At 45.2% G+C, this 21,703-nt stretch overlaps 1 protein-coding gene across 2 annotated transcripts in view; it reads right to left on the reverse strand.

Moving 5' to 3' along the window:
* NPSR1 (neuropeptide S receptor 1) overlaps window positions 1–21,703 on the reverse strand; it is a 551,858-nt gene that overhangs the window by 339,031 nt on the left and 191,124 nt on the right. For both annotated transcript variants that reach the window (XM_069732482.1, XM_069732481.1), the window contains exon 3: window positions 8,488–8,591. In XM_069732482.1, the coding sequence (XP_069588583.1) occupies window positions 8,488–8,591 (104 nt within the window). The remainder of the gene's footprint in view (window positions 1–8,487; window positions 8,592–21,703) is intronic.

A 21,703-nucleotide genomic window follows, 5' to 3' on the forward strand; every position in this document is an offset into this window, starting at 1 on the left:
GAAATTGGACCCCAAAAGTTGTTGACGAATTTGTCCTGAGTACGCTGGTACCCCATATGTGGGAGAAAACTACTGTTTGGGCACACTTCGGGGCTCGGAAGGGAAGTAGTGACGTTTTGGAATGCAGACTTTGATGGAATTGTCTGCAGGCATCATGTGCCATTTGGTGAGCCCCTGATGTGCCTAAACAGTAGAAACTCCCCACAAGTGACCCCATTTTGGAAACTTGACTCCCTAAGGAACTTATCTAGGTGTGTCATGAGAATTTTGATCCTCCAAGTGCTTCACTAAAGTCTATGATGCCCAGCGTGCAAATAAAAAATTCTATTTTTTCCCCCACAAAAATGATCTTTCAGCCCCCAATTTTTTATTTTCCCAAGGGTAAGAGGAGAAATTGGACCCCAAAAGTTGTTGTCCAATTTGTTCTGAGTACGCTGGTACCCCATATGTGGGAAAAAACTGTTTGGGCACTTCGGGACTCAGAAGGGAAGCAGTGACTATTTGGAATGCAGACTTTGATGGACTAGTTCTGAGGGCGTCATGTTTCGTTTGCAGAGCCCCTGATGTGCCTAAACAGTAAAAAAAAAACACAAGTGACATCATTTTGGAACCTAGACCCCCAAGGAACTTACTTAGATGTGCCCCCTCTTTGGAACTAATATACTTGTTCCTGTTAAGTAAATTAGTAGTGCATGGAGGTGTGGTACAATTTGAAGCAGTCCTTCATACACAGGCCAGGTTTGTCGGGGCAGGTGTCGCATTGATAGATGGTGTCCTTGCGTACTCCTCTTTTGTAGCACACTCGGCACCTTTTTTGCGGCTTACTTTTTCTATCAGTTGGCGGGACCACCCCCGGAAAATGCTGACCTGGTATGATACGAGCACCCTCAATTCCGGAAGTACTGGGGCCCGATCCTTCCCTCGTGCCAAACATCAGGGCCTTAACCACTACCTCCTGGAACTGAAGGTACAACGTATCAGTGTGTCGTGCACATTGTGACAGCAGGAAAGCGTTGAGCATTGCAATTTGTACGATGTACACGGACAGCTTTTTGTACCACACCTTGGCCTTCCTCAAAGCACTGTACGGTTGGAGGAGTTGATAGGAGAGATCAACGCCCCCCATGTTTTTGTTGTACCCCAGTACACAGTCCGGTTTGCAGACCTGTGTTGAGGTACCCCGTACACTGCTGAGGGCACTGCCATCACCGTGTATGGTGGTCAAGAGAAGGACATCCCTCTTGTCCTTGTACTTGACCACCAGCAGGTGGTCGCTACATTGGGCTTTGCTCTCACCTTTTCTGAGCATCTGCCCAAGTAGCGTCTTCGGGAGGCCTCTCTGATTTTTGCGGACAGTACCGCAGGCTGCGGTACCTCGCGCAGAGAGGGATTTGTAGAGTGGGATGCTGGAATAAAAGTTATCGGTGTAGAGGTGATAACCTTTATCCAGCAGTGGGTGCACCAAATCCCACACAATTTTCCCACTCACTCCCAGGATGGAAGGACACTCAGGCGGTTCAATCCTGCTGTCCTTCCCTTCGTACACTCTAAAGCTGTAGGTGTACCCTGAGGTACTCTCACACAGCTTGTAGAGTTTGATTCCGTACCTGGCCCTTTTGCTGGGCATATATTGACGGAATCTGAGCCGCCCCTTAAAATGAACCAAGGACTCATCCACACAGATGTCCCTTTTGGGCACGTACACTTCAGCAAACTTTTTGCTGAAGTGTTCGATGACCGGCCGAACTTTGTACAGACGGTCAAAATTGGGGTCATCTCGTGCGGGACACCGTGCATTATCGTTGTAATGCAAAAACTTATGGATGGCCTCAAAACGCATCCGAACCATGACCATTCGGAACACTGGAGTGTTATATAAAATATCTACACTCCAATATTGCCGAATTTCTGGCTTCTTCACGATCCCCATATGGAGGACCAGGCCCCAAAACTGCATCATTTCAACTGCGTCCACAGGAGACCAGTTAGAAAATGATGAACGGGGGTTTTGCTCCAAAAATTGCCGAGCATACAAATTAGTTTGCTCCACCATGAGGTTAACGAAAGCCTCAGAGAAAAAGACTTTGAAAAAGTCTATTTCTGTGAGGCCGGTGGTGTCAAACTTGATTCCTGATTCTGCCACAAAATCAGGAATCAGTGGCTCGTAATTTTCGGGGCGCGAGGTCCATATGGGGTCCGAAGAGGGTCGCGCTGGTTCATTTTCAGGAGTGGGCGCTGCCTGATCTTCTCTCCTGGGGCGTCTGCGTGGTGGTTCCGCAGGACCCAAGGAGGAAGATGAGGAGGAGGAAGAGGATGAAGAATCTGAAGAGTAAAGGAATGTGGGATCCTCTCCCTCGCTATCAGTGTCGGAGGCAAGGAAAGCATATGCCTCCTCCAATCAATAGCGCTGCTGGGACGAACGGGACATTTTTTGTGTGATTATGGTGCTTGGGTGTAATATTTATTGATAACTGTATACGTGTGGGGGGGGATAGTGTTTGGTGCAAACTATTCTGAAAGGAAAAAGCTAAAGGGAAAAAAAATACCTGTAAAAGGAAAAGTCTAAAACAGCAGGCCCTAGCTCTGATAAGTGAACTGCGTCACTTATCAAAGTTCGGCGGCTGCTGGGTGTGTGAACGGGGATGTGTAAAAAAAAGAAAAGAAATGAAAGGTACGGGTTCAGATGCAGCGGCGGGGTGCGTGGACGGGGATGTGGGAAAAAAAAAAAAAATGAAAGGCACGGGTTCAGACGCAGTGGCGGGGTGCGTGGACGGGGATGTGGGAAAAAAAAAAATGAAAGGCACGGGTTCAGACGCAGCGGGGCGGTGCGTGGACGGGGATGTGGGAAAAAAAAAAATGAAAGGCACGGGTTCAGACGCAGCGGCGGGGTGCGTGGACGGGGATGTGGGAAAAAAAAAAAAGAAATGAAAGGCACGGGTTCAGACGCAGCGGCGGGGTGCGTGGACGGGGATGTGGGAAAAAAAAAAATGAAAGGCACGGGTTCAGACGCAGTGGCGGGGTGCGTGGACGGGGATGTGGGAAAAAAAAAAAATGAAAGGCACGGGTTCAGACGCAGCGGGGCGGTGCGTGGACGGGGATGTGGGAAAAAAAAAATGAAAGGCACGGGTTCAGACGCAGCAGCGGGGTGCGTGGACGGGGATGTGGGAAAAAAAAATGAAAGGCACGGGTTCAGACGCAGCGGCGGGGTGCGTGGACGGGGATGTGGAAAAAAAAAAAATGAAAGGCACGGGTTCAGACGCAGCGGCAGGGTGCGTGGACGGGGATGTGGGAAAAAAAAAAAATGAAAGGCACAGGTTCAGACGCAGCAGCGGGGTGCGTGGACGGGGATGTGGAAAAAAAAAAAAAGAAATGAAAGGCACGGGTTCAGACGCAGCGGCGGGGTGCGTGGACGGAGATGTGGGAAAAAAAAAATGAAAGGCACGGGTTCAGACGCAGTGGCGGGGTGCGTGGACGGGGATGTGGAAAAAAAAAAGAAATGAAAGGCACAGGTTCAGACGCAGCGGCGGGGTGCGTGGACGGGGATGTGGGAAAAAAAAAAAAGAAATGAAAGGCACGGGTTCAGACGCAGCGGCGGGGTGCGTGGACGGGGATGTGGGAAAAAAAAAAGAAATGAAAGGCACGGGTTCAGACGCAGCGGCGGGGTGCGTGGATGGGGATGTGGAAAAAAAAAAAAAGAAATGAAAGGCACGGGTTCAGACGCAGTGGCGGGGTGCGTGGATGGGGATGTGGGAAAAAAAAAAAGAAATGAAAGGCACGGGTTCAGACGCAGCGGCGGGGTGCGTGGACGGGGATGTGGGAAAAAAAAAAGAAATGAAAGGCACGGGTTCAGACGCAGCGGCGGGGTGCATGGACGGGGATGTGGAAAAAAAAAAAAGAAATGAAAGGCACGGGTTCAGACGCAGTGGCGGGGTGCGTGGACGGGGATGTGGGAAAGAAAAGCGAGCACGAGTGTTGATCGGTGAACTGCGTCACCAATCAACGCTCGGCGGCGCTAAGGGGGGTGAAAAAGAAAAGCGAGCACGAGTGTTGATCGGTGAACTGCGTCACCAATCAACGCTCGGCGGCTGCTAAATTTGGGCACGGACGGACGCGGCGCAAAGTGGGGGTGGAGGGGGAAGGGGGAGGGTAAGGGGGGGGGGTGAAGTAAGATCGGGCCGGGATCGGGGATGAACACTTACGGTTGTAGTCTCTCTTCTTTCTTCTGTCTTCTTTCTTCTGTCTTCTTTCTTTAGCACGAATTGTGGTGTCACAGGCTACTGTGGCACCACAAGTCTCAGCACAGGAGGGGATCTGTCAGCGTGACCGCTCTTCAGGAATCCTCACCAAGTGTGAGGATTCCTGAAGAGCAGTCAGACAGGTCAGGGACAGGTGAGACAGGTCACAGAGCGGTCACACCGCTGCTGTGACCTGTCATTGGTGGGATCGAATGATCACATAGATCCCACCAATCAGAAGTGGCCCTGGTGACGCCGGTGTCGCTAGGCACCAGCCTATGATCGGAGCTCACAGCTCCGATCATAGGCAGGTCACCGGCAGGTCACCAGCAAGTGACCGGCAGGTGACCGGCAGGTCACCGGCAGGTCACCATCAGGGCACAGCGCGGGCACAAAACACAATGTGTGCACATAGCCTTATGGAGTCTAAGACTCAATGAGACAGCTGTTTTCGAGTCAAAAGCAAGAACTGCACAATTTCTGGCAAGTAGTTTTAATTTTAGTGGATTTTTTTTAAGGCTCATTGACAGCAATTATGTTATCTATAGCAAGCTGCCCTGCCATGTTGTAAGGTCATGCTTATAAATGTAATACTGAATGTATAGAAAAAAGACGATTAATAGCCTGAACATCCATCCAACAGTTAGTTGATGTATTCATGATCCAGCTTCTGGTAAAACTTTCAGAGTAATCTTCGTTCCATCAAATATACGTAGAGTGGACAGGAACAGGAGCAAGCGACACATTTCGAAAACGGTTGTTCTTTATCAAGCTTACTTGAAAATGACCAAACACCAGTCTTAAATACACAGGTGCAATTAAATAACACACATGAGAAATAATTAACTAATTGAAACTGACACACTGTGAAAGAAAAAAAAGGAAAAAAAGGGGGGGAAAAATGAAACACAAAAAGATAAATATATATTAAAATCCAAATAGATAATAAAAAAAAAAACAGAGGAATAAGAGATAAAGAACAACCATGTTTGAAACGCATTGCTTGCTCCTATTCCTGTCCACTATATATTTTTATTATTTTTTTTGATAGTATAAAGATTACTCTATAAATTTTACCAGAAGCTGGAAAATTTCTTCCTTTTCCAGGAATTACGATACGATACGATACACTTTATTGATCCCGTGGGAAATTATGGTATCACAGCAGCACAACTTAAATCATAAAAATCATAAAGGAATTACATAGTTGACATGACAGTGAGTTGACAGAAGAACATTATACATTAGACATTAGAATAGGACATACACAGCGAGTGAACTGAAATGTAGAGAAATAAGTAGACTTTCACCTTGGTGGTTTAACCCTAATGTTATTATTGTACATTCCCATGGCAGTTGGCACAAACGATTTCCTATATTTTTCCTTCTTACACCTCAGAAGTATTAGCCGGTTACTGAAGGTGCTCTTCTGTCTCATGAATAGCTCATATAGTGGATGTGCATTATTGTTCATAATTACCATACACTTTCTCAGAGTTCTTTTCTCCACTACCTCCACAAAAGAGTCCAGCTTGCAGCCCACAGCAGAACTTGCCTTCTTAATAATCTTATTCAGCTTATTAGCATCAGAGGCCCGCACACTACTACCCCAGCACGTGATTGCAAAAAAGATGGCACTTGCCACTACAGATTGGTAGAACATTTCTAACATTTTGCTGCACACATTAAAAGACCTCAGTTTCCTTAGGAAATACAGTCTGCTCATCCCCTTCTTGTAGACAAACTCCGAGTGGCATCTCCAGTCCAGTTTGCTATCCAAATGGACCCCCAAATATTTGTAACTCTCCACCTGCTCTACCTCCTGACCAGCAATAGTGATCGGTAAGCATTCCAACTTAATCCTGCTATAGTTGGCCACCAACTCCTTTGTTTTCTTAACATTTAGTTGTAGATAATTACCATTGCACCAATCCACAAAATTCGACACCACCCTTCTATATTCCTCATCCCCCTGATCTCCCCTAATGCATCCCACAACCACGGAGTCATCCGAAAATTTTTGAAGGTGGCAAAGTTCAGATTTATACTGAAAGTCTGAAGTATACAGAGTGAAAAGAAAGGGCGCAAGCACCGTTCCCTGGGGGGCACCAACACTGCTCAGTAATCTGCCTGACACCACTGCTCCCATCTGTACAAACTGTGGCCGATCTGATAGGTAGTCAGTTATCCAATTTCTCATCCCCTCTTCAACCTTCATATCAGTCATCTTTTGTGTAGTAAAAGTGGCTGCAGGGAGTTAAATGCACTCGAGAAATCGAAGAACATCGCTCGCACCGTGGTACCATCAGTCTCCAGAAATGAATGTACCCTATGTAACAGGGAAAGAATAGCATCATCCACCCCCAATCTATGTCGGTAGGCAAACTGAAGGGGATCGATAAAAGCATTGACCCTTGGTCTTAAGTGAGCAAGCACTAATCTTTCCAAGGCCTTCATAGCGTGAGATGTTAAGGCTACAGGACGATAGTCATTTAGGGTTGCAGGAGAAGAAGTCTTGGGTACCGGCACCAGACAGGAAGTTTTCCATAACACAGGTACCCTCTGTGTTTGTATACTTCCATTAAATAGGCGTGTAAAGACAGTACACAGCTGGTCTGCACAAACTTTAAGGACACGTGAGCTGAGTCCATCAGGTCCTGCAGCTTTACCAATGTTAAGTGACTTAAACTGCCTCCTCACATCATTTTCGGATACTCTAAAATTAGTCTGCTCATCCTCCAATATCGATGTTGCAGAATTTGCACCCAAGTCCCATCCACTATCAGTTGGCACATGTACACATGTACTGCTGAACCTGTTGAAATACTCGTTCATCTGATTAGCCTTGTCTAGATTTCCACCATGATTTTCAGAACTCAGATTAAGCCCAGTCAGTAATTTCATTCCTGACCAAACCTCTCTGGTATTATTGTGGGACAGTTTCTTTTCAAGTTTAATTCTGAAGGCTTCCTGGGCCTCCTTTATTTTAGACTTCAATTCATGCTGTATCATTTTAATTTTCTCTTTGTCACCCAGTTTAAATGCCTTTTTTTCCTGTTGAGCAAATGCTTCAATTCCTTTGTTATCCATGGCTTGTTGTTTGCAAAACACCTAATCTTTTTAGTCGGCACCAACATATCAGTGCAGAAGTTAATGTAGTCAGTCACTCTACCAACCACTTCATTAACATTTGTATACTCGTCCATTGTCCCAAGCAGCACATCCCAGTCTGTAAGATGAAAGCAATCCTGCAAAGCCTGTTCATTTGCTGGACTCCACATTCTAACTGATTTAAAGGTAGCCGGCTGTTTAGTAACAACAGGTTCATAGACTGGTGACAATAGTATAAGATTGTGATCAGACTTCCCCAAGGGCGGCAGGGTAGAGGATGAATAAGCATTCTTGACATTCGCATAGAGTAAGTCTATAGTAATATTGTCACGTGTTGTACATTTAACAAACTGATAAAATTTAGGTAAGGCAGTAGACATTTTAGCCCGGTTAAAATCCCCAGAGATTACAGTAAGCGAATTGGGGTGTTTCAGCTGGAGCCGAGCAATGACTCCTGACAGCAATTGCTATACATGAGTGGTCGGCTCGTGGTTCCGTGCATGCTGGACTCCTATAAACTTCCATGGTGAACTGACATTATCCTTCTCTGTTTTCTGTATTCATGATCCACCTAATGATATGGTTTATTGAAACTGTCATCTTTATAAATGCTAAGACATGGTCTGGTGTCAATAGGCAGCAGGCAGACTGGGGAAGGCAATGCAGATGTTGGGACTACGAATATGTTCTGCACGTTCTAGTGATTTTGTTTGCAGTTATGCATATTTAGCATCCCCCTTAAAGTCTGTCTTGCTTTAGTCTTGGGTAAGTCACCGTTTTGCATTTTTGCCAAAAGGTACTGTTATTTTTATTAAACAAATTTAAATTTAAGACCTAACAAAATTATACGTATGCTCCAGATAAATTTTGATTAGAGATGAACAAATGTATTTGAATGGAATTGAATTCTCCTTGAATTTTACAAAACTCCACTTTTGATAAAATGCAGATTTTTTTGTCATTCGCCTCCAAACAGTAGCAAAATGTAAGACACTGGCCACCATTTTTTTGTACCTCAAAAAGCCAATCAACAGGATAAAAAATGAAATAAATATTTATAGCCACCCTACTGTTCACCTCTCACTGATCAATGTCAGTTTTTACATTGCAAATATTTTATAATACTTGAAAAAATACCTACCTGCAAGTATCGAATTATCCTGCAAACAATATCTGGTGCCAAGAAATCGCCAGTAAACCTCCATATAATGTCAGTCAAGATGCTTATTAGACCGGTTAGAGCATCTGAAACAAAAATACCTTGGTTATAAATTACAGCTTTTATATTTACAATACAACTGTCTAAAACTATAAGTTCCAAACGAGAAAAGAGGATGTTTGACAAAGATAAAAAAGACTACAACACACAAACTACCTGATAAAAACAAAAGCAATAAGCCTTATTCTAATAAACACATATAAGAGAAAACATTTCAAATAAATTAAAGAGAATCTGTCTGTCTCCACATTTGATCTATCTAAACGACTAATATGTGCATACAGGTTATAGACCACCTTGTTGTTCATAAATAATTTTTTATTACTTTATATAAATTGCCTCTTCCATGCTATAGGTATGACTTTTCATTTTTTGGTGTCGAGTCGGGTTTTGCGAAACCCGACTATCTCAAAAGTCGAGTCGAGTGAAATCGGACGATTTTCTCGAAAAGTCGGGGATCGACCGAAACACAAAACACAATGCAAGTCAATGGGGAAGCATAATCGGCTGTGAGTGGGGGCCAGGAAAACAACTACAGTGCCCATTTTAATGGCAAAAACATCCATTCTTGTTACTAAAGCTTGCCAATCTTAACCCTGCTGTTCTGTTTAGATTTCACATACACTTGTACTGTTCCCGGTCATTTTTGACCGTCCTTATAAAATAATCATTTTTAGCTAATCTAAGTGGTTTTTTTAAACAGTTTTTGCACTATTATATTGCTTGTGAAGATGGTTGTTCAAATACCAGAAAAAAAAATAAATACAAAGCTTGTTTTATATTTTTTTTTTATATCCAAAAGGGAACATGGTATTTTTTCGATTTTTGTAAAAATTGATTATTTTTGCAGATAAAAAAAAAATCTTGATCTAAATGTTAACTATAAGTAATAATATCAAACATTATGTAGATATACTTTTTTCAAAGGCAAAAAAAAAAAAAGCTTTTTTCTCTATAAAATGGCAAAAAACGTTGTTTTTTATACACTTATACTGTTCCCGGTCATTTTTGACCGGACCTAACAAAGTTGTGATTTGTACCTAATTCAAGTGTTATTTGATTACCTGTTGCATTGTTTTACTGTATGTGAACATGGTTTTCAATAATCAGATGAAAAATTAAATCAAAAACTTTTATTTTTTGAATCAAATAAATTAACATTTTTTGCAATATTTGCTTCATATTGCACATAAAAACTTTTCTTTATTCTAAACTATATACAAACTTTTAAAAAAAAAAAAGGTTTTTTGTCAAAAACAAATGATAAATGCGATCAATGTATTACTTGCATTGATCACATGTATAATTTACATGACGCTTGCACAAGTATTTTGCACATTTGCAACACATAATATTAGATTTATGGTTACTGGACGTTGGACAGAATGAGCATCTTTTTCGCTTGCAGCTGGTTGCGATGGTGGAAGCCGTTTCAGTATCAGTGGTGGTCGAAGCTGTTGGCTCGCCGTCTCCACCATGCTCTCGAATTTGTCGGGCCACTTTTTCTGCACTCTCATTTCTTGGATTTCGTGGCCGTGTTTTTACATATGGATTAGTGAGAGACTTCCCCAATTCCTCAATAAAAAGCCGTCGTTTGTGTAATTTTTTTTCTTGCCATTTGGGGTTTATATCCCGCCACAATACAAAGGCATTATAGGCAGATACATCGATCAGGTTGTAAAAGAGAATCATAGGCCACCTATTTGTTTTTCTTTTACATGTATACGTGCCTACAAGCTGGTCTAATGTGTCAACAGCACCTTTAGTGGCGTTATAGTGAAGAATCATGTCTGGCTTTCTGTCATCTCTCTCACTTATTTTTGCATCATGGTGCATGGTGCTCATGAGGATAACTTGTTTATTTTTTTTGGGAACGTACGACACTACCGTAGTGTCCTTTGTAAAATAAAACATTGAACTGTGTACGTCTCTCTTATTGAGGATACCCTGTGGAAGTTCAGGTTTATTTTTTCGTACAGTACCCAGCATAGTTATATTGTTTTTTTGTAACATCTGCCCCAATTGGTAGGATGTGAAGAAATTGTCACAGGTAACGTTTCTCCCTTTGAGTCCATGGGTCAAGTCCAAAACTACCCTCATGCCTTGGTTTTTTTCAGGTCTTTCTAGAGGGTTTTTTCCAATATATACTTGAACATTTGCAGCATATGATGTTTTACTGTCACACAGAGTCCAGATTTTTATACCGTATTTTGCTGGTTTACTTGGAATGTATTGCCTGAATGGGCACCTGCCTCTAAATGACACCAGCTGCTCATCAACAGTGACATTTTCTACGGTATTATAACATTTTGGGAGTATCTCGACCCATTTACTCCACAAATCCCTAATTGGGGCAAGTTTATCTGTGCTTCTTCTTTCAGATCTATCCGTTTTGTCATCAAACCGTAGAACTCTGGAAATTTCGTGGAATCTTTCTAAAGACATGGTGGCCCTAAATATATGGCGCCCCGTTTCCGAATTCCACAAACTTTTAGTGGACTCTCCATATGATTTGTATACTCCAGCTAATAGAAGTAACCCGATGTAAGCATTCATAGCCGTCACATCGAAGTTCTTCCATTTATCGCCATAAACCTTTAAAATTAAAAAAAAATCATGATTTACAATATGAAATGTTGACAACTGAATGGAACTAGATCTATATGAACAGCAGGGTAAATAAAAACCAGTGAAATAAATTGCGCATAGCTATACTGGAAGCGAATCCGTCGGCTGTATCGCAACTTGAAAATGTTGGTATGTGTAAATCTTTTCTGACCAAAAGTAGTCAGATACATTGATAAATAGTAGTAGATGCAATATATAGTTCAAAATGAGGTGATAGCACCTTTATTTTAGTCAAAAATTGTCTGGAGAGCTGAATAAAGGCCTATCGGTCATTTTTGACCGAACAGTACAAGTGTAAAAAAAATTGTACCAAATAAAGTAAACAAAAATAAAAAAAAAAAAAATTCCCACAGAGAGTACCCCCCTAATGACGAAAAGTCAGGGAGCCTCAAGTCTCAGAATCACACGCTGAATTTTTATAACATGATAGAATTTCAAAAACGGTCATTTTTGACCTAACAGAACAGCAGGGTTAATTTACCTTATAATAATAGTTAGGCATTGGAAATTGGGGGTCATTTGGCTAAAGTTGTGGGGGGTAGGGCTGGTTCAAGTATTTAGTGGGCCCAGGAAATGTGGACCACGTCACGGCAGTGGAGCAGGGAGAGGTAAGTATTTCAACTTTGCAAGTGCTGTGATCCTGAGAAAGCAGGGGGGCCCACTCGTTGGCATTAGCACTGGCACAGGGCCCCTCAAAGTACGGCGGTGTGTTTGCACGGCAGGGGCGCCTCCCACCGGCAGCGACACTTTTGCCTACTATGAGAGGCCCTGTGCCAGTGACATCGCCAACGAGTATTCCCCCCCACCTGATGAAGGAACCTGCACTTTCATCTGCACCTTACTCTTTGTCCCTGTGTAAGGTGGTATAGTATGCGGGAAGGGGAACCTGACTTTCAGCAGGGTCACATTCTGGCTGTGTAGCGTGCACGGGGAATATAGCATTCTGGGTCAATGTACAAGCAGACTCATCTATCACTGGCTGGGCAATTGGCAAATAATAAAGTGGGCTAAATGCAGTTCAAAATTGGTAACAGGACTAACCAGGGGGCATTGCTTTGTTCAGTGGAGTACAACTGTAATGAGAGGCTGACACAGTGAGTAGGCCCAAATCAGTAAGTAGGCTAAATGCAGTTCAAAATTGGTAACAGTAGTAAACAGGCGGCACTGCTTTGTTCAGTGGAGGAGAACAGCAAGGAGCGGCAGACACCGTTAGTAGAGCCAACAATACAAGTAGGCCAAATGCAGTGTTATATTAAAAACAATTTAACGAGAGCCTGAAGATAGAAGCTAGGGAGAGGCAACCTGGAGAACACCTTGGAGCGGCAGACACCGTCTCTACAACCCAGACCCAACTTGTAAGCCTAATGCAGTGTTGTTTCAACAACTACTTAACAAGAGCATGAAGATAAAAGCTAGGGAGAGGCAACCTGGAGAACACCTTGGAGCGACAGACACCGTCTCTACAACCCAGACCAAACTTGTAGGCCTAATGCAGTGTTGTTTCAACAACTACTTAATGAGAGCTTGAAGATAAAAGCTAGGGAGAGGCAACCTGGAGAACACCTTGGAGTGGCAGACACCGTCTGTACAACCCAGACCCAACTTGTAGGCCTAATGCAGTGTTGTTTCAACAACTACTTAACGAGAGCTTGAAGATAGAAGCTAGGGAGAGGCAACCTGGAGAACACCTTGGAGCGACAGACACCGTCTCTACAACCCAGACCCAACTTGTAGGCCTAATGCAGTGTTGTTTCAACAACCACTTGACGAGAGCTTGAAGATAGAAGCTGGGGAGAGGCAACCTGGAGAACACCTTGGAGTGGCAGACACTGTCTCTACAACCCAGACCCAACTTGTAGGCCTAATGCAGTGTTGTTTCAACAACTACTTAACAAGAGCATGAAGATAGAAGCTAGGGAGAGGCAACCTGGAGAACACCTTGGAACTGCAGACACAGTTTGTAGACCCCAACGAAACTTGTGGCCCCAATGCAGTTTTAAAATTCCGACAGACTGAAAACCAGACAAGTGCAGCTCATTTTTTTTTTCAAGAGGAGGACAGCTGTATTGAGTGGCGCAGACAGACACTACTAGAAGGCCTTACAACACAAAGTTGGCTCGCTGCAGGTTTAAAAAAGTTACATGGGTACACAGGCAGCATTGGTGTGGTCAGCGGAGGACAATTGGAAGGAGGGACCGCAGACAGACTTTGTAGGCCTAAAATAAATAAATTAGGCTCAATGCAGCTTCGATCATGTGGTAGGGGTACACAGGCAGCATTGGTGTGGTCAGAGGAGGACAATTGGAAGGACGGACCGCAGACAGACTTAGAAGGCCTAAAATAAATAAATTAGGCTCAATGCAGCTTTGATTATGTGCTAGGGGTATACAGGCAGCATTGGTGTTTTCAGCGGAGAACAATTGGAAGGAGTGTCTGACACAGTTAGTACTCCCAAAAAATAAATAGACGTTAATGTCTCGCAAAACAACAAAACAAATAAAAAGGGTGGCATACTTAGGTACAGGGGTGGGCTCTTCTGCTGAGTTTCAGACCTAGTAATTTGGCGCAAAGTATTTACTGGTGCAAATATAGGACACTGCCCCTGACTATTTTAAGTAGCATCATACATGTCAACACATTGGTATTGTCAGTGCCAGGCATTGAAGGATGTCAGCGCATAGACTAAACATTGGTGGAGCTGTGAGAGATAATTTTGCAAATCGTAGAGCACTGTTTGAGCTTGGGGGGGAAACTGTCTTGTGGCCGGCGGTACAGGCCCAGGGCCCCTCATGTTACAACGGTGTGTCTGACGTTGGTTGCGCACCACCACCGCAAGAGACACTTTATTGTACTATGAGGGACCCGGTGGCAGTGCCGTCGACCAAAAGCGTGCACACCCACCTCTTCAGACAAACGGCACTCTCACGGGTGCTTGCACCAAGTGGCGAGACCACGGCCCCGTGGGGGGAGTTTGGCCATTTAGGGAGGTATAAACATGTCGTATGCTGGACAAACAGCAGATGCAAATTAAGAGATTGGAACATTCAGTAAGACCAGTCCACAAGCAAGACCTTTTTATAGGAAAGCTAGGTGTCAGCCGGGAAAGGTGGGACAAAATAATTAGAAATCCATGAGTGGTTCATTTTAATGAAGGTTAGATCATCAACATTTTGGGTAGCCAGACGAGTCCTTTTTTCGGTCAATATTGAACCAGCAGCACTGAATACTCTTTCTGATAGCACACTAGCTGCTGGGCAAGCAAGCTCCTGCAATGCATATTCTGCCAATTCAGGCCAGGTGTCTATTTTGGGTGGCCAGTAATCAAATGGGAATGACGGTTGAGGGAGAACATCGATAAGGGATGAAAATTAGTTAGTAACCATACTGGACAAATGTTGTCTCTTGTCACTTTGAATTGATGCTGCAGTACCTGTCCTGTCTGCGGTCATTGCGAAATCACTCCACAACCTGGTCAGAAAACCCCTCTGTCCAACGCCACTTCTGATTTGTGCACCTCTAACACCTCTGCCCTGTTGCCCCCTGCAGCTCGTGTGAGAACCATCACCGGCGCTGTGTGCTGGGAATGCCTGAATCAAACGGTCAACAAGAGTTGCTTGTTTGGTTGCCAATATTTGTTCAAGGTTCTCATGTGGCATGATGTTTTGCAGTTTCCCCTTATAGCGTGGATCCAGGAGGCAGGCCAACCGGTAATCATCATCGGTCATCATTTTTCTAATGCGTGGGTCCCTTTTGAGGATATGCAAGGCATAATCCGCCATGTGGGCCAATGTTCCAGTTGTGAAATCTGCGCTTGTGCTGGGTTGAGGGGCAGTTTCTGGCAAATCAACGTCACTTGTCTCCCTCAAAAACCCTGAACCCGGCCTTGCTACGCCACCAGTTTCTATTGCCCCCTGAGAAGCTTCCTCATCCAAACAATACTCATCCCCATCATCCTCCTCGTCCTCCTCTTCGCCCGCCACCTCGTCCTGTAGACTGCCCTGGCCAGACAATGGCTGACTTGTTATGGACCTGGTGGTTAGGAGCACCCGAAAAGACCTGATGGTTAAACCGATACAGGACAAGCTCTGGGAAGTGGGAACTCTGCTGACCGCAATATCTAATCCTATCACACAACTAGAAATAGCCGTGGAGCGCACCCGACATGGCCTAGACGCCTCGACACAGCCTAAGAACTAGCTAGCCCTAGAGATAGAAAATAAAGCCTACCTTGCCTCAGAGAAATTTCCCCAAAGGAAAAGGCAGCCCCCCACAAATATTAACTGTGAGTTAAGATAAAAGTCACAAAGACAGAAATGAAACAGGTTTTAGCAAAGGGAGGCCAGACTAACTAAACAGACAGAGGATAGGAAAGGTATCTTTGCGGTCAGCACAAAAAACTACAAAAGACCACGCAGAGTGTGCAAAAAGACCCCCCGCACCGACTCACGGTGCGGAGGTGCCACTCTGCATCCCAGAGCTTCCAGCTAGCAAAGCAAAATCATGAAAGCAAGCTGCACAAGAGAACAATGAACAGAAAATAACAATCGGGGACTTAGCTTCTTGCAGGAAGAGACAGGTAACCAGAAAGATCCAAGAGCGAACTGAACCAGTACAGGAACATTGACAGCTGGCATGGAGTAACGATCTGAGTGGAGTTAAATAGAGAAGCCAGCCTAAGAATAACCTAGATCACCTGTGGAAGGAACCTCAGAACCAGCAACTCCACTCACAGCCACCAGAGGGAGTCCATGGACAGAACTCGCCGAAGTACCATTCATAACCACAGGAGAGAGTTCGATAACAGAATTCACAACAGTACCCCCCCTTGAGGAGGGGTCACCGAACCCTCACCAGAACCCCCAGGCCGATCAGGACGAGCCAAATGAAAGGCACGAACCAGATCGGCAGCATGAACATCAGAGGCAACAACCCAGGAATTATCTTCCTGACCGTAACCCTTCCACTTGACCAGGTACTGGAGTTTCCGTCTCGAAATACGAGAATCCAAAATCTTCTCCACCACATACTCCAACTCCTCCTCGACCAACACCGGGGCAGGGGGGTCGACGGAGGGAACCATAGGCACCACATATCTCCGCAACAACGACCTATGGAACACATTATGGATGGCAAAAGAAGCTGGAAGGGCCAAACGAAATGACACAGGATTGAGAACCTCAGAAATCTTATAAGGGCCAATGAAACGAGGCTTAAATTTAGGAGAGGAAACCTTCATAGGAACATAACAAGACGACAACCAAACCAAATCCCCAACACGAAGTCAGGGACCAACACAGCGACGGCGGTTAGCGAAACGTTGAGCCTTCTCCTGGGACAATGTCAAATTGTCCACTACGTGAGTCCAAATTTGCTGCAACCTGTCCACCACAGAATCTACACCAGGACAGTCCGAAGGCTCAACCTGCCCTGAAGAAAAACGAGGATGGAAACCAGAATTACAGAAAAAAGGCGAAACCAAAGTAGCCGAGCTGGCCCGATTATTAAGGGCGAACTCAGCCAAAGGCAAGAAGGACACCCAATCATCCTGATCAGCAGAAACAAAACATCTCAGATACGTTTCCAAAGTCTGATTGGTTCGTTCGGTTTGGCCATTTGTCTGAGGATTGAAAGCCGAAGAAAAAGACAAATCAATGCCCATCTTAGCACAAAAGGACCGCCAAAACCTTGAAACAAACTGGGAACCTCTGTCCGAGACGATGTTCTCCGGAATGCCATGCAAACGAACCACATGCTGGAAAAACAATGGCACCAAATCAGAGGAGGAAGGCAACTTAGACAAGGGTATCAAATGGACCATCTTAGAGAAGCGATCACAAACCACCCAGATGACCGACATACTTTGAGAGACAGGGAGATCTGAAATAAAATCCATGGAAATATGCGTCCAGGGCCTCTTCGGGACCGGCAAGGGCACAAGCAACCCACTGGCACGAGAACAGCAGGGCTTAGCCCGAGCACAAATCCCACAGGACTGCACAAAAGAACGCACATCCCGTGACAAGGAAGGCCACCAAAAGGATCTAGCCACCAAATCTCTGGTACCAAAGATTCCAGGATGACCAGCCAACACTGAACAATGAACCTCAGAGATCACTCTACTAGTCCATCTATCAGGGACAAACAGTTTCTCCGCTGGACAACGGTCAGGTCTATCAGCCTGAAACTTCTGCAGCACCCGCCGCAAATCAGGGGAGATGGCAGACAAAATTACCCTCTGTTTGAGAATACCAGCCGGCTCAGGAACATCCGGAGAGTCAGGCACAAAGCTCCTTGAAAGGGCATCAGCCTTCACATTCTTAGAGCCCGGAAGTGTTATGTTTGCTAATGACAGGTGTTATGAAGGCAATCCAGAAACACAGTGTGCTTAGCGATCAGTGTTATGCTGTGCTATCAGGCAACACAGTGTGCAGTAATCAGCGCACATACAGTGATATGGCAATAACCCAAAAACAATAGAACCAGCTCTGAGACGTGGAATCTCTGCAGACTGCAATACCTGAACCTATCCTCACACAACTAAAAGCAGCAGTGGATTGCGCCTAACACTACCTATGCAACTCGGCACTGCCTGAGGAGCTGACTAGCCTGAAGATAGAAATACAAGCCTGACTTGCCTCAGAGAAATACCCCAAAGGAATAGGCAGCCCCCCACATATAATGACTTAGCAAGATGAAAAGACAAAACGTAGGAATGAAATAGATTCAGCAAAGTGAGGCCCGATATTCTAGACAGAGCGAGGATAGCAAAGAGAACTATGCAGTCTACAAAAAACCCTAAAGCAAAACCACGCAAAGGGAGGCAAAAAGACCCACCGTGCCGAACTAACGGCACGGCGGTGCACCCTTTGCGTCTCAGAGCTTCCAGCAAAAGAGAATAGCACAGCTGGACAGAAAAAACGGAAACAAAAACAAAGTAACACTTATCTAGCAGAGCAGCAGGCCACAGGAAAGAAGCAGTAGCTCAGATCCAACACTGGAACATTGACAAGGTGGAGTTAAATAGCAAGGCAGCCAACGAGCTCACCAAAACACCTGAGGGAGGAAGCCCAGAGGCTGCAATACCACTTGTGACCACAGGAGTGAATTCAGCCACAGAATTCACAACAGTACCCCCCCCTTGAGGAGGGGTCACCGAACCCTCACCAGAACCCCCAGGCCGACCAGGATGAGCCACATGAAAGGCACGAACAAGATCTGGGGCATGGACATCAGAGGCAAAAACCCAGGAATTATCCTCCTGAGAATAACCCTTCCATTTGACCAGATACTGGAGTTTCCGTCTAGAGACACGAGAATCCAAAATTTTCTCCACAATATACTCCAATTCCCCCTCCACCAAAACAGGGGCAGGAGGCTCCACAGATGGAACCATAGGTGCCACGTATCTTCTCAACAACGACCTATGGAATACATTATGTATGGAAAAGGAGTCTGGGAGGGTCAGACGAAAAGACACCGGATTGAGAATCTCAGAAATCCTACACGGACCAATAAAACGAGGTTTAAATTTAGGAGAGGAAACCTTCATAGGAATATGACGAGAAGATAACCAAACCAGATCCCCAACACGAAGTCGGGGACCCACACGGCGTCTACGATTAGCGAAAAGCTGAGCCTTCTCCTGGGACAAGGTCAAATTGTCCACTACCTGAGTCCAGATCTGCTGCAACCTGTCCACCACAGAATCCACACCAGGACAGTCCGAAGACTCAACCTGTCCTGAAGAGAAACGAGGATGGAACCCAGAATTGCAGAAAAATGGAGAGACCAAGGTAGCCGAGCTGGCCCGATTATTAAGGGCGAACTCAGCCAACGGCAAAAATGACACCCAATCATCCTGGTCAGCAGAAACAAAACATCTCAGATATGTTTCCAAGGTCTGATTGGTTCGTTCGGTCTGGCCATTAGTCTGAGGATGGAAGGCCGAGGAAAAAGATAGGTCAATGCCCATCCTACCACAAAAGGCTCGCCAGAACCTCGAGACAAACTGGGAACCTCTGTCAGAAACAATATTCTCAGGAATGCCATGCAAACGAACCACATGCTGGAAGAACAAAGGCACCAAATCAGAGGAGGAAGGCAATTTAACCAAGGGCACCAGATGGACCATTTTAGAAAAGCGATCACAGACCACCCAAATGACCGACATCTTTTGAGAAACGGGAAGGTCAGAAATGAAATCCATCGAAATATGTGTCCAAGGCCTCTTCGGGACCGGCAAGGGCAAAAGCAACCCACTGGCACGTGAACAGCAGGGCTTAGCCCTAGCACAAATCCCACATATAATGACTGTTAGCAAGATGAAAAGACAAAACGTAGGAATGAAATAGATTCAGCAAAGTGAGGCCCGATATTCTAGACAGAGCGAGGATAGCAAAGAGAACTATGCAGTCTACAAAAAACCCTAAAGCAAAACCACGCAAAGGGAGGCAAAAAGACCCACTGTGCCGAACTAACGGCACGGCGGTGCACCCTTTGCGTCTCAGAGCTTCCAGCAAAAGAGAATAGCACAGCTGGACAGAAAAAACGGAAACAAAAACAAAGTAACACTTATCTAGCAGAGCAGCAGGCCACAGGAAAGATGCAGTAGCTCAGATCCAACACTGGAACATTGACAAGGAGCAAGGAAGACAGACTCAGGTGGAGTTAAATAGCAAGGCAGCCAACGAGCTCACCAAAACACCTGAGGGAGGAAGCCCAGAGGCTGCAATACCACTTGTGACCACAGGAGTGAATTCAGCCACAGAATTCACAACAGATCAGAGCGCACACAGTGATCTGACAAATACCCAAAAATACAAGAACGAGCTCTGAGACGTGGAAACTCTGTAGACTGCACACCTGATCCTATCCTAAACACAACTAAAAGCGGCTGTGGATTGCGCCTAACAACTACCTAGGCAACTCGGCACAGCCTAAGAAACTAGCTAGCCTGAAGATAGAAAAATAGGCCTGACTTGCCCCAGAGAAATTCCCCAAAGGAAAAGGCAGCCCCCCACATATAATGACTGTGAGTAAGATGAAAAGACAAAACGTAGGGATGAAATAGATTCAGCAAAGTGGGGCCCGATATTCTAGGACAGAGCGAGGACAGTAAAGCGAACTTTGCAGTCTACAAAAAACCCTAAAGCAAAACCACGCAAAGGGGCAAAAAAAACCCCACCGTGCCGAACTAACGGCACGGCGGTACACTCTTTGCGTCTCAGAGCTTCCAGCAAAACAAAAGACAAGCTGGACAGAAAAAAAGCAACAAAAAAGCAAAAAGCACTTAGCTATACAGAGCAGCAGGTCACAGGAACAATCAGGAGAAGCTCAGATCCAACACTGAAACATTGACAAGGAGCAAGGATAGCAGCATCAGGCGGAGTTAAGTAATGAAGCAGTTAACGAGCTCACCAGAACACCTGAGGGAGGAAGCTCAGAAGCTGCAGTACCACTTGTGACCACAGGAGTGAATTCAGCCACAGAATTCACAACAGTACCCCCCCCTTGAGGAGGGGTCACCGAACCCTCACCAGAGCCCCCAGGCCGACCAGGATGAGCCGCATGAAAGGCACGAACAAGATCGGAAGCATGAACATCAGAGGCAAAAACCCAGGAATTATCTTCCTGAGCATAACCCTTCCATTTAACCAGATACTGGAGTTTCCGTCTAGAAACACGAGAATCCAAAATCTTCTCCACAATATACTCCAATTCCCCCTCCACCAAAACCGGGGCAGGAGGCTCAACAGATGGAACCATAGGTGCCACGTATCTCCGCAACAACGACCTATGGAATACATTATGTATGGAAAAGGAGTCTGGGAGGGTCAAACGAAAAGACACAGGATTGAGAACCTCAGAAATCCTACACGGACCAATAAAACGAGGTTTAAATTTAGGAGAGGAAACCTTCATAGGAATATGACGAGAAGATAACCAAACCAGATCCCCAACACGAAGTCGGGGACCCACACGGCGTCTGCGATTAGCGAAAAGTTGAGCTTTCTCCTTGGACAAGATCAAATTGTCCACTACCTGAGTCCAGATCTGCTGCAACCTATCCACCACAGAATCCACACCAGGACAGTCCGAAGACTCAACCTGTCCTGAAGAGAAACGAGGATGGAACCCAGAATTGCAAAAAAATGGAGAAACCAAGGTAGCCGAGCTGGCCCGATTATTAAGGGCGAACTCAGCCAACGGCAAAAAGGACACCCAATCATCCTGGTCTGCAGAAACAAAACATCTCAGATATGTTTCCAAGGTCTGATTGGTTCGTTCGGTCTGGCCATTAGTCTGAGGATGGAAAGCCGAGGAAAAGGATAGGTCAATGCCCATCCTACCACAAAAGGCTCGCCAAAACCTTGAAACAAACTGGGAACCTCTGTCAGAAACAATATTCTCAGGAATGCCATGCAATCGAACCACATGCTGAAAGAACAAAGGTACCAAATCAGAGGAGGAAGGCAATTTAGCCAAGGGCACCAGATGGACCATTTTAGAA

Source organism: Ranitomeya imitator, chromosome 6 (assembly GCF_032444005.1).
Source record: "Ranitomeya imitator isolate aRanImi1 chromosome 6, aRanImi1.pri, whole genome shotgun sequence".
Lineage (NCBI taxonomy): Eukaryota > Metazoa > Chordata > Amphibia > Anura > Dendrobatidae > Ranitomeya > Ranitomeya imitator.